Raw genomic sequence first — 13,347 nt, forward strand, 5'->3', positions numbered from 1 at the left:
TTGCTGTGTAGGTGCACCCATACCATATGGTCCAACTGCAGTGCCAAATTCTTTCCTAAGTCACACTTGCACAATACAGATGGGTTGCTGTGGTTCAAAAGAATTTCTTCTGCAGAATCTTTGTTATGAGTGAGACTACATGAGAAGGATTAGACTCAGGTTTACTTAGATTCCATTATGAGTTTGCAGGACTGAGAAAAACATCTTTTTTCTCAGACTGAAACATTTTCAATCAATAACTAATGATACACAAACAAACCCTACAATACCAGTTTACAGTCATTTTCAGACAAGAACTGCACCCTCAGCTAATTTCACTTCAGACATTAACACTAATGGACTTGTACTACCTGTAGATATTGTCAAACAATTTAAATTTGTTGTTGCTCTTTAAATATATCATTAGGTTCTTCCAAGATAAAGTTTCTCCTCTTAAAAAGTGTTTCCAGTGAGGGATAAGTTGTCAAATGCAACTACTGAGGAATTTCAAATCTTCAGTAAAGATAATTTGCAAATGCATCATGTTTTGCAGAGTTACACATAACTGCAGTATTGGAAAAAAGTACAGAATTTATGCTTCAGATAACTTATAGTAGGACTATAGAGCAAAGCAGGGGCATTATAGCCCTGACTTAGCAAAGCAATGATGGCAGTATCAGAGAGTTTCCCCTACAATATGAGATAACAGCAACGAGAACTCAGAAATAGAAAAAACTTTCACTACAGGACAGAATCATCTCCTCAACATTTTCTTAAAACTTACTACCAGCCCTGCTTTGAGATTCCATATGGGATTGCAAAACTGCATTCTTTCCTTCTTGCATACAATCACCAACAGTAAAAGTCCAGCTGGACAAATTATGTTCTTTCTAACACCTGTGTGAATCCATAATCTTCAGCAGTTTGCACAGTTGCAACTATTTGTCCTCATACTCCAAATTTAGTAAGCAATTCCATAGCTGATACATAGGGAGGAATAGAATCTAGTTCACTTTATCTAAGGATTTGTCTACGTAGGGAAATTGACTGGGATAGCTACTGTAGACTAAGTAGCTACACAACAGGTATTCTGGAACAGCTCCCCACATGGATGTTATTCCAGAATAATTACTTTGCTTTGGAAGTGCACTAATTTTTCTAGAATAAAGTATGCACCTGGGAAACTATCGTGGAATAGATATTGCAGAATAGCTAACTACATAATAGCTCAGGGGTCCCCAACGCGGTGCCCGCGGGCATCATGGCACCCACAGGGGCATCTAAATGCACCCGCAGCCTGGCTGGTGGTGGAGCATCCGCTGAAATGCTGCCGAATTTCAGCAGCGACACCTCTCAATGATGTTGCGTGTCGGCAGCAAGGGGCATCACTGAGAGGCATCGCCGCTGAAACGCCGCAGAAATTCGGCGACATTTCGGTGGATGCTCCACTGCCGCCATGGTCCTTCATTTGGCGCCTGCCAGACGAAAAGGTTGGGGACCACTGCAATAGCTATTCCAGTCAATTTCACTGTGTAGACAAGCCCTAAGTTGCATTGGCTCTACAGGGCTAATAAGAGTAAAGCATATTTAGCAAAGGCAACAGAGTGGACTCTTAAAAACATAGGAAGCTGGACTGGTGAGTTTTCATATAATTCCTTTTTAGAGTAGGACTGCACTCCAAGCAGGCTTCAGAAGGGGTAGCCCATATCTATATCCCCTGTGCAAATACACACATAGCCCCTCCAATTTTTTGGCAGAAAAGTGAGACACAGCAAAAATGTACCAACTGCAAATTCTTCATCAATAAATACATTCTGTAACAAGAGATTGAGCCAGTATACTCTTCTGCTTTGCTGGAGTCTCAACTCAGTACTACAGCTGACTGCAGTTCTTCCAAGTTGCACCATAAAACAGTAATGTTGGATATCTGACCAGTCAAACGAGTTCCAGTGGAATGTACGGACCTGCCTTTCCATACACATAAGCAGTACTGTACAAACATACTACAATAATTGTGCTTAACCTTATTAAAAGAAAAAAATCCACTTTACAATACAGCAAGAAAACCGTATCTTAAAAGAAGCTAAAGTAGAACCTCAGAGTTACAAACACCAGAGTTGTGAACTGACTAGTCAGCCACACATTTCATTTGGAACTAGATGCACACAATCAGGCAGCAGCAGAAACCAAAATAAAGCAACTACAGTAGAGTAATCTATTAGACGTAAACTGTTAAAATAAAGGGAAATGAGCATTTTTCTTCTACACAGTAAAGTTTCAAACTTATATTAAATTCAGTGTTGAGTTGCAAGCTTTTGAAAGACCCATAACATCTTGTTCAGAGTTACGAACATTTCAGAGTTATGAACAACCTCCATTCCCAAGATGCTTGTAACTGAGGTTCTACTGTAGTCTCAAACTTATTCTAAATTCCAAACAAGAAAACTCATTACTAGAGATTATTTAGACATTTGACAACATAAAGCCTGTGCCTTGTGATCATCACATGTAGGAATCTTCTCCAACAGCTTCCAACATACATCACAGATTTCTCTACGTTTAGAGAGTACATTTGTGGCTGTCAAATTGATTTTTTTCTCAGCTCTTCTGGAAACTTTTTTAAGTACGTGTGGGCAGGATTAAGGGACAAACAAAAAAAATGATCAAGTATTTGGAAAAAGCAGTCTGCCACTCAGAAGGAGAACAGAGCCCAGGCAGCAAGCAGGAGTCAGTGGAAAAGAAAGAAAGAAGGTCCTCTAATGTTTTGATAACTGGTTAAAAGATAGGAAACAAAGCGTAGGGATAAATAGTTTTCAGAATGAGAGAGGCAAATAGTGGTGTCCCCCAGGGGTCTGTAGTGGGCCCAGTCCTATTGAACATATTCATAAATGATCTGGAAAAAGGGGCAAACAGTGACGTGGCAAAACGTGCAGATGGTACACAACTATTCAAGATAGTTAAGCTACAAAAGGATCTTTCAAAACTAGGTGACTGGACAACAAAATGGCAGATAACACTCAATGTTGATAAACACAAAGTAATGCACAGTGGAAAATATAATCCCAACTATACATAAAATGATGGTGTCTAAATTAGCTGTTACAACTCAAAAAAGATCTTGGATAGGTCTCTGAAAACACCCACTCAATTTGCAGCGGAAGTTCAAAAAGTGAATAGAATATTGGGAATCGTTAAAGATATGTATAAGACGACAAACTATAGTGCCTTCATACAAATAAATAGTACATTCCACATATGGAATTCTGTGAGCAGACATGGTCAACCCATCTCAAAAAAGATATATAGGAATTAGAAAAGGTTCAGAAAAGGGCAACAAATGATTAGTTGTATGGAACGGCTTCCATATGAGGAAAGATTAATAAGATTGGGACTTTTCAGCTTGGAAAAGAGATGACCAAAGAGGGATATGATAGAGGTCTATAAAATCATGACTGGTGCGGAGAAAGTAAATAAGAAATTATTATTTGCTCCTTCTCGTAACACTAGAACTAGGGGTCACCAAATGACATTAATATGCAGCTGCTTTAAAACAAACAAAAGGAAGTACTTCTTCACAAAACACGGTCAACCTGTGGAACTCCTTGCCATAGGATGTTGTGAAGGCCAAGACTATAACAGGGTTCAAAAAAGAAACTTGATAATTCATGGAGGATAGGTCCATCAATGGCTATTACCCAGGATGGGCAGAGATGGTGTCTCTAGCTTCTGTTTGACAAAAGCTGGGAATGGGCAACAGGATGGATCACTCAGTGATTACCTTTTCTGTTCATTCCCTCTGGGGCACCTGGTATTGGCCACTGTGAGAAGACAGGATACTGGACTAGAAGGACCTTCAGTATGACCCACTATGGCTGTTCTTATGAAAAAAATGGTAGTACTTTAAACTTGGGCTTGGCAAAACCTTTTTTTTTTTTTTTTTTTAATTTCAACAGAAAATATCAATGTTTAAGCATTTTACTTTTTATTGATTTTAAACTTTCACAGTTGTACAAAATTATGGGTTTTAAGCTTTTTTTTATCAATTTAAATTTTCACAAGTTGCAGGAAATTGAGGAGCAGACAATTATTTAATGACGTTGCAATTCAAAAAGTTAAATCTTCATAACAGTTAAAACACAAGTTGTCCACATCTGCGTCAACATATACAAAGTATACACGTGACAGAATTCTGTGCCACTGAGCATGCGCAGAATATGTGACCCCCGCAGATTTCTTTGCTTCCCTGCAGAAAAATGACTCTCTTACAGGGAAGCAAAGGGAAGCCACGAGAGTGGTCATGCGACCCTTCCCAGTAGTATGTTTTCAGTGCCCATGGTAGCCAGTAGACGTAAATCACTGTGGGGCAGGAGGCGGGAGTGGGGAAGACTGGGCCAGTGGCTCTTACCCTGTGCCGGGCTTGGCTGCTAGTCATGGCTGGACTGGGGAGAATGGGACTTCCTCTTCCCCTCCATGGTATTTGAGGCTGAGTCAGACCCACCTTTAGATTTCTCCCCAAGCTGCGGGAAGCTCTGCAAACCCACCCCTGCTTCCTGCTCCCTGAATCCATCATTGCTCAGCTGCAGGGGGAGGGATCCGTGTAGAGGGAGCTGCTCCCCCATATGCCCAACCCCCATGCATCCGGACCCCCTCATACCTAGATCCTCCGGCCGAGCCCCACTCCCCCTGCACCTGGACCAACCTAACAAGCCCCAACCAGCTGCACCTGGACCCCTACCCTACTGAGCCTCACTTCCCCAGCAACTGGACCACACACTGACCCTCCCCACCCAGAACCCCTTGCCAAATTCTTTCCCCCAGACACCGACTTCCATTAAGCCCCAACAACCTTTACCTGGACCCCCCCACAGAGTCCCATTACCGTTGCACCCAGAACCCCCACCCCCAACAAGCCCCCTGTGCATTCACATCCCCCCTGCACCTAGATCCCCCACTGAACTACTCACACCTGGATCCTCCCCAATACTTGGATTCTGCCTTGCTCAGCCTGCATGCCCACACGTGGTGCACCTGGCCCAGAGAGGAAGGGACCTGGGTTGTTTCTGGGGTAAGCCCAGTCCTTGCGCTGTGTCAGGGTTGCATATAGCCTCACCTCTGAATCTGTGTCCCCAGAGGTCGGGGGGGGGGGGGGGCTGCACAGTGATCTCCTTCCTCTGTGCAGCCAGTGGCTTGTGCTCCCCAATGTCATGCCAGAGCCGCCAGATTTATTTAACAAATAAAATTTGCAGAATTTTAAAACATTGGGCGCAGAATTTTTATTTTTTTGGACATAGAATGCCATCAGGAGTAAAAGTAAATATCCTTAAAGCTGGTTAGATTTGATTTAAATCAAACTGATTTAAATCACTAGTCAGGAAGACTTGATTTAACCATGGATTTCTACATAAAAGTGCATTCTTGTCGGTTGTTATAACCTTAATACATATTCTTCACAACTCAGAGATAGATGTAGAAGATACACACTATACATTTTTAAAGTGATTTATTTTGAAAACTTTCAGATTAGTTTTACATCTATATCAGGAAATGAATGACTGTTTGGTTATTTCATTTATCAGAGGTAATCGAAACAGATATTTATGAAGTCATTGGGAGGTGAACTATCTCCAACTCAACAGGTTAATCATTAATATTTGGAGGATTGTCTTGCCATGCTGTATTAGGAGGAGATCACCACTAGATAGGCATTTAAATTGTTTCAGTTAACTCAAAACAAGAACATTATGTATTCTGGATTTTTTTCTTCAACAGCAAACATAATACTTTAACAAAACAAGCATATGAATTTTTGAATTTAGTTAAACATTCCAGTTTTTTAAATTAGTTTTTTGCTAAAATTGTTTTTAACTAAAATAGTTAAATTAAATATTTTAAAAAATTCAAATCGACTATGTCAGCCAGGTCAACATCAGAAACTTAAAATATTGGCTTCTGCAGTTAACTCAGTCATCTTCACCTTCATTTTCCTGTTCATTCAGAATCTGGAAAAGAAAAACAAGCTTTCTTGCTTTTTCAGGACCCAAGCAATGTGGAATCAATTAGTCCAAAAGGAAAAAAAATATTCTTTTTACACCGGCAGAAGAAGCTACTGCTGTTAAAAGAGAGATTATCACTTCAACAGTCTCTGAATCCAAGTGCTTAAGTGACTTCCACCAGTTCACTTGTGTGACTTTCTTTAAAACATCAGCGGCAAATATATTTCTTGAATGGTTCTTATTCCCAAACTGGATCTCTTTTACGGCCTGCCACCATTATAGGTTTTCCCTTCTAGTGAGAAAATGGTATGGTAGATCTCAAATCAATGAAGGCTAAACTCAGAAAGACTACAAGACTTCTGGAATATGCTGCTCAAACAATTTCACATTTGTTTCTACTCCCTGTCCCTCTCTTCTCACATTTATCTCCAGACAACTTCTCCCTGTCAAGCTCTATTCCACCCCCCCAAAATCTTCAATTCATTGAACTTTTTGAAACTTCGCACTTGTAGAGAGAGGTAAGGGATAAACTCTGTGTACACAAATTTGCAGAGGGATAATAGGGTTGAGGTCTGTTATTTCTCACCTCTATAGATTATTTAATTTTATTTTTTTTGCTGTTAACAAGCATGTTATCTCTGGAGACACAAATCCACAGTTTGAGAACAGCAAAACTACTCATCTCTGATGGTATCTTCTAGACTGAGCACCGAGTCCCATTGGATAGATAGAAAGATTATCCTAAATAAACTGTACAGAAGCCCTTAGAACCCCATAAATTTGGGTCCCTAATCCATAAACTATTGGAACTCATTTTTCTTAAACATTACATGAATATATTGTCTCATACTATAGAACTAGAATTTATAATCCCTATTTCATGATGAGATATCTTTGAGCTATAATGTATCTTTAGATAGATTTTTTCCTCAAAAAGCATTTTATCAAAAAAATCAGATTTTAAATAAAAATCCAATTTAAACAAAAAAATCCGTTTTTAATTTATTTTTTAAAATCATTGTTTTTTATCCATCCTGCCTTAAAGGTAATTCTAATAAGCTCTCAAGCACCATTTTTCTCTCTTGCCTATCCATACATTTTTATCAATCATCAATGGAAATATCTTTTCATTCATTTGTGGGGAAATTGATGTTTACTGACTTTTACCAATCAAAATCTAATCCTTCCATACTATCTATCTATACTCAGCTCTGCCCACACGCTCAAACGAGCTAGATGAACCCACCAAACTGATCGGCAGTGAAATAGTCAACACTGCCATTGGTTTCAATGTTAAAATCCTTTAGATGAAGGGGACACAGTTCATGCTTCTGTTACAACTATCCTTTCATTCATCCATCAACAGACTCAGTGCGAGACAGTGAGGCACTGATCACATTCTGAAGGTTTTCTTCAAACATAAAGGCCCTAAAAAAATTCTGCAGAAACTAATGATGGGGCCAGAGATGCTCCAGTACAGCATACCATCAAGTACTGCTCAATCTGACCTACATCAAAAGTAGATTACACAGTATCTTGACAGTGTAAATAGCTAATTAATGTCAATTTCAAATCACTGCTTCTGCTCAAAGCAGACACCAGAACAGGCAGGGTATGAACCATTGGGAGGAGACACTTGAGAGGAAGAAAGACAATTGCACACAAAACCAGACACCATGAACAGCAGATAAAAACCAACAGGTCTGGGAGGAGTTGGGGAGACAAATACACACTCCTTGCCAGTTGTCTGGATTATGCATTTGCAGTTCTGTCCCATCAGCGGCCAGCCACTGGTGTAGATGCACAAATGCAAACCCCTTCTACAGACACAAAAACTGGAGCTTTGCTAAGTGGAGCACACCCCTGTTTGAAACCTGGGTAAATGAAACTGGTGCAAATTGCAGCTTGCCCTATCTAAAGCAGGGGTTTACACCAACACAGTGCAGGCACACCATTGTTTTACAATTGAGAGCTGAAATCGGGACAAATCCCCAGTCGAGACAAGGCCGTAGCTGCTAAGCAGGAAAACTCAGATTTAACAAACTAAATCAGGGCTAGCACAAGTACGAGGATATCCCGATAGAACATCTGGTACAGTTGCCCCTGAATCCCAGTAGTTGAGAGTGTACGCCTGGCTTCACAAACCCTTTTTCCCTAACCAGTATCTTGCTGAGAGAATTATAATCTTAACTTTATCTAACAGAATACAGTGGATGTACAGGATAGCTGTTATGCAGAACCCGACATACCCCATTATGACATTCAGAGTGGTTCTATCATTGGGGTACCAAGGACACCACATCCACTCAGCAAGATTAAAAAATTAATAGAAATAAAAGAAAGTTAAGGCCAATCCCAAATCTGTGCGACACTCACAGGCATTAATAGAATAAAATAGCTGTTGTCTTTGAAAGATCCATGCAGGAAGGCTGTATGTTAAATACTGGGAAGTACACTTAGGCACTTTCCAATAGAAAGCCCCAAAATAGCAATGAAATAATAGTGAATAAGTTAGAAGACAAACATAAGTCTGAGAGGCAATTTCAGAAGTGCTACTAATGAGCATATGTGCAGCTAAGTATTACAATATCTCATCTGAAATACTGTCCCAAAGTCATGCCCGGAATGCACAGGTAAGATCACAATTTGACATATAGTACGGGTTGACTCATAACTCATTTCTGTAATGGAATAATGGTATTTACTACTAAGCTAGTCATTATTTAAATCAATGGGAGAGGCAATGTTTTCTAGGAAACCCCTGCAGAAGGCAAACAATAACCTGAAGGAGTAAAGCTACCTCATTCGTAGCCATTTGGATTAATGCCCTCTTGCGATGGCCAAATCTGATAATATTCTCATTCTCCATAATAAGCAGTGTGTTTTGACCTCTTCTTGAACTCAGATCTGATTTTGTAGTGTAGGCAATTAACCACAACAATAACTATCACACATGTATTTTGTACGTATATACATTCAAATAGACTAATTGTTTTGGGAATAATTAATATTACTCCTTCTCTCTTTTTATTGTAGTGTTGCCATTCCATAATGCTTTGTAAGTAACAAGTCTTAACCACAGAGCAAAGTACAGGTATAAGATGAAGACATCAGAGTGGTTGGATGCTATTGCACTATTGTATTGCGAGTGTTGCTTACACACTATTCCCAGCCTGTGCCTTTTCATGAAATTTGATAATGCAGAAAGCTAACATCTAAAACCAAAGGAGAAATAAAAGCACATACTCACCACTAGGAATGACAGAATAACCAGAATTAGTGACACAAGATTAGTGTAACAGGAAGGGTTCAAAGGGCAGATGCTAGTAGTAACAACTCTCAACTCTTTTTGCTAAGGCTGGCAAGAATGCTAGCAAAATATCTATACTATGACACAGAATTGCTGCTCTGCGCAATGGCTGGAGAGAACCGGAAAATGAACAAAACATGACTAGAGGGGCAGAGGCATCTGAATAATAGTGCCCAACGCTCAGTTAGGAAATATTTTATAATTAGGACTAAAATGTGTTTATAGAGAAAAAATAGGACACTGAAGTTCAGCAGAACATGTTTTCAAGGAATGCAGGAAACACTGAATCACAAAGCAATAGAGGAAAGAAGCACATTGGGGAAACAGAAAGCGTTCAAAAATAAATTAAGCCCATGCCTGTAGGATATGGGCAATTTCTAGCTAAAAATACTCTAGGAATGAATAGAATCCACACATCATACACAAAAAACACAAAATATATCATGGATAAGAGAAAGGCATAAGCAAGGTATGAAATATTATATAAAGAGAAAGAGTGGAACCATTATAATATAGAGAGAGAACAAAAGTGATGAGTGTGAAATTAAAATTACAAAAGATTAAAACAATATTCCTCTCCAAAGAGAATGTATATAATAAAAAAAAGTGATGAGTGTGAAATTAAAATTACAAAAGATTAAAACAATATTCCTCTCCAAAGAGAATGTATATAATAAAAAAATAAGGCCATTTAAGGAGAGAAACAGACACAAGGAAAGAATGAACAATTCACTGACAGGAGACAGAAATTCTCTTTCATTTGACAGTGTCCGTTTTCCACAAAGAATGAAGCAGGTGAAGAATACAGAAATGGATTTGAAAAGTCAAAAATATTTTGCCTTTCTTCCTTTTAAAAGTCTTCATATGCCAGAAAACTACTAGAAAATTAGGCATCTTCGAAGAACTCCAGCGCCATTTGGCATTTAACCCCAAAATTCTGAAGTAATTGGCCTACACAGAGAAGCTTAAGAAGGTTAATTTCAAAATTTACTTAAATAAGGTAATAAAGCTAAAGTAACAATTTGAGAAGAAATTTGTGGAGTCTCCAGAAATCTGTAGAACCATAAACCAACCTTAATAAAGGAACACAACAAGAACACACCCAGAAGGCTATAATTTCACTGAGGGCAGACAACAGAGATTCACATCACAGCAATGAAGGCTAACGAATATAATAATTATTTTCACTTTTAAAATATTAGGAAGGATGCAATTTATCTAGACTTTACAAAGCCCTTTAATATAGTGTCATGAGACCCCCACCTACAAGGTAAGTAGAATAATTACGAAAGTATTGAATACAGAGCTGTTATTAATATAAAAACAGAATATTTATAAGAGTGGACCATTCAAATTACATGTATTTTAAGGAAGACCATTATTTGCTCTTTGCATTTATGAATGGTATACAAGGAGAAAGTTGTTAATCCTTTGAGATTCTTGCCCCCAAACTGCCATGTCAATAAATTGCATGAAGTTAGGCAAGGAAAGTTTCAAATAAAGGGTGAGGTGGAAGAATCCCACAATTACACCTGCTCTGGGAAGTGAATTACCCTGAAATATACTGTAACTACTGCTTTACTATTCTTTTACGTTAAGAATAATTAATATCAATGGAAGAGATTAAATGTTTTCAGAGGATAATGGCGTCCTTTCTGCTGTAAAAATAGTGCGGCACTTAACCATAAATGCAAAATAGACTTTTTCCCTAAGAGTAGGAAATATACCCTTGACAGTGTTCTATTACAAGTATTTTACATCTGTTAGAATAATTATACATCTGTCATTTAGTATATCTGATGAATGCTGGTAAAATAGAATGACAGCTGATTCCTGTATTTCTCTTAACCACTACATTCTAACTGGCTGTAGAGAGCCAACCTATTATGTGCTTCAGCAATACAGCTTCTTCTGTAGTACAAATATTTCAAAGGTCAAAATGTATAGTGCTCTCCTGAATAAATCATTTTCTGAGTGACTGATATTTCCCATTCGCCCCATATATAAATATAACTGACCCTCAAGTATCCAGAAATTGAGTTGGATTTGGTATAATTTACAAAAAGAGACACATCAATCTTAAAAATTAAGCAAATTTTTTCTTCCAAAATTTTTAACAAAGGGTACTACTTCTGCACAGAAATAGGATGTTGCAGTAGTGAATCTCAGAGCCCAGATGAATGGGCTCATGATGTGAGACTGAAAATAGCTAAGTAGACATTAGGACTTGGGCTGGAGCTCTGGCTCTGAAGCCTAGGGAGGGGAGTGGGCTTCAAAAGCCAGAGATCCAGCCTGAACCTGAAGTCTGAGTCTGTAGAGACAGGCTCAGAATCACTGCCACGGGATCCTGCTTGCTACAGCGATGTAACAATCCTGCAGCAGGATCCACGTGGCCAGACTGATGTACCTGCAGAAAGCTCCACTGAATTCATTGGGAACTCAAGGGTCTGTCCACGTCGCTCCACCTGCAGAAGTGCTGCCAAAATATATAGGTTCTGTCTAATTTCCATGAGTCGCTACAGTCAGAGGAATACGGTCAATTTAAGTAGCTACCATAAACATTTTTTTTTTAAACCTACAAGAACAACACTGCTTTACGCTACTACAAATGAAAGAATTTTAAAAATCTAATTTAGCTGGTAACTACTTACGTGCTTTACTTTCTGCATTTCTCCAAGCGTAGACAATGGGGGGGAAATGCAGTACTACTACTTTTAATTCGTTTCACTTTCAGTGTCCTAGTGCTCAATGTTTGGGTTTCAAACTCTGCACAGGAACTCTCTCTAAGAACTATTTTCAATTAGATAGGTAAACCCTTATTAATACTCTATGATTTTATAACTTGGTTTTAAAAAAAATTAAGGGTCACATTTAAGTTGACACCACACTGTTGTTTAAAGGGATGATATCAATTTGGTTTTTAAAACATACTAGCACTGCTAGATTAAACTAGTAATTTGTTCCAATTATTTTGAGCCAACAGAGGCGTGTGGTTTTTAAACAGCTGCACCAAATTGCCATTTAACAGGAAACAATCCGAGTAACTGCCAGTGATGTTAAATGACGGTACATGAGAGAAGAGGGCCAGGGTCACAAGGATACGGTGCTGAGAGTTACCTTACCAGCCCCATCTTACTACACCCCCTTTCCAACGTTATGCAGCCCGAGCACCGGGAAGGTCAAGCCCAGAATAAAACGGGGGCCTGCTAGCGGCCCAACACGGCAAGATGCTGGAGTGGGCAGCGCAGTCACCTTCAGCGGGACATTTGGAGCCGGTCCCTTCACACCTTCCCCTCGCTCAGGCCCCCCGCCGAAAAGGGAACAACCCTCCCCCGCCTCCCGGGGCTGAGGCACCGTCAGTCACTGACGGGCGCTGGGCGCAGCAATGCGGGACACCAGCTAAAGGGCGCCAGGGGCTCGCCCCGGAGTCCTCCGCCCCGGACGTGCCCTCGGGCGCCAGGCAGGAGCCGGCTCGGGGGACTCAGGGCCCGGCCCCGCGCGAACCCAGCTCCCCGCCCCAGCCCGCGTCCCCCGGTGCCCTTCGCAGAGGGGCGGTGCCGCCCCGGGCCCGCCGCTCCCCGCCTCGCTCACCTGCGTCCCCACCACCACGATCTGCGGCAGCTGGATGATGTCGGCCCCCACGGCGTTGAACACGTCCTGCAGCTTGTTGATCACCGGGATCAGCGCCTCCATGGCGGCGGGGCGCCCGGCCGGGGACGCGGCAGCGATGAATGGACCCGGCAACCAACGGTTCCACCTCCCCCGACCCACCACCCACCACGGGCGCCGGCCCCGCGCGCAGCCCGGCCCCAGCAGGCTGTGCGCGCGCCCTCGCTCCCGGGGCGGTGGCGGCGGCGGCGGCGGCAGCCGCAAGGCCCGACGGGACTTGTAGTGCCAGGAACCGGGTAGCGCCCTCTAGTGGCTCCCGGAGGCAGCGGCAGAGTGAAGGGGCGCAGGCTGCTAGGCCTCGCCCCTGGACCAGGAGGAAATGGTCCAGCAAAAGCCACGGGCGTCCGGCCCAGCCCCATACCATAAACAAACTATAGCCCTGAATTGTGATTAATT

At 41.0% G+C, this 13,347-nt stretch overlaps 1 protein-coding gene across 1 annotated transcript in view; it reads right to left on the bottom strand.

The window, feature by feature from the left end:
- The window catches only part of DNM1L (dynamin 1 like), a 55,617-nt gene extending 42,523 nt beyond the window's left edge, over positions 1–13,094 (bottom strand). Inside the window, 1 exon segment of the mRNA XM_032778923.2 lies at positions 12,874–13,094. Coding sequence (XP_032634814.1) covers positions 12,874–12,975 — 102 coding nt within the window. The 5' untranslated portion in view covers positions 12,976–13,094.
- Positions 13,095–13,347: the final 253 nt, after the last annotated feature.

This window comes from Chelonoidis abingdonii, chromosome 1 (assembly GCF_003597395.2).
Source record: "Chelonoidis abingdonii isolate Lonesome George chromosome 1, CheloAbing_2.0, whole genome shotgun sequence".
Classification (NCBI taxonomy): domain Eukaryota; kingdom Metazoa; phylum Chordata; order Testudines; family Testudinidae; genus Chelonoidis; species Chelonoidis abingdonii.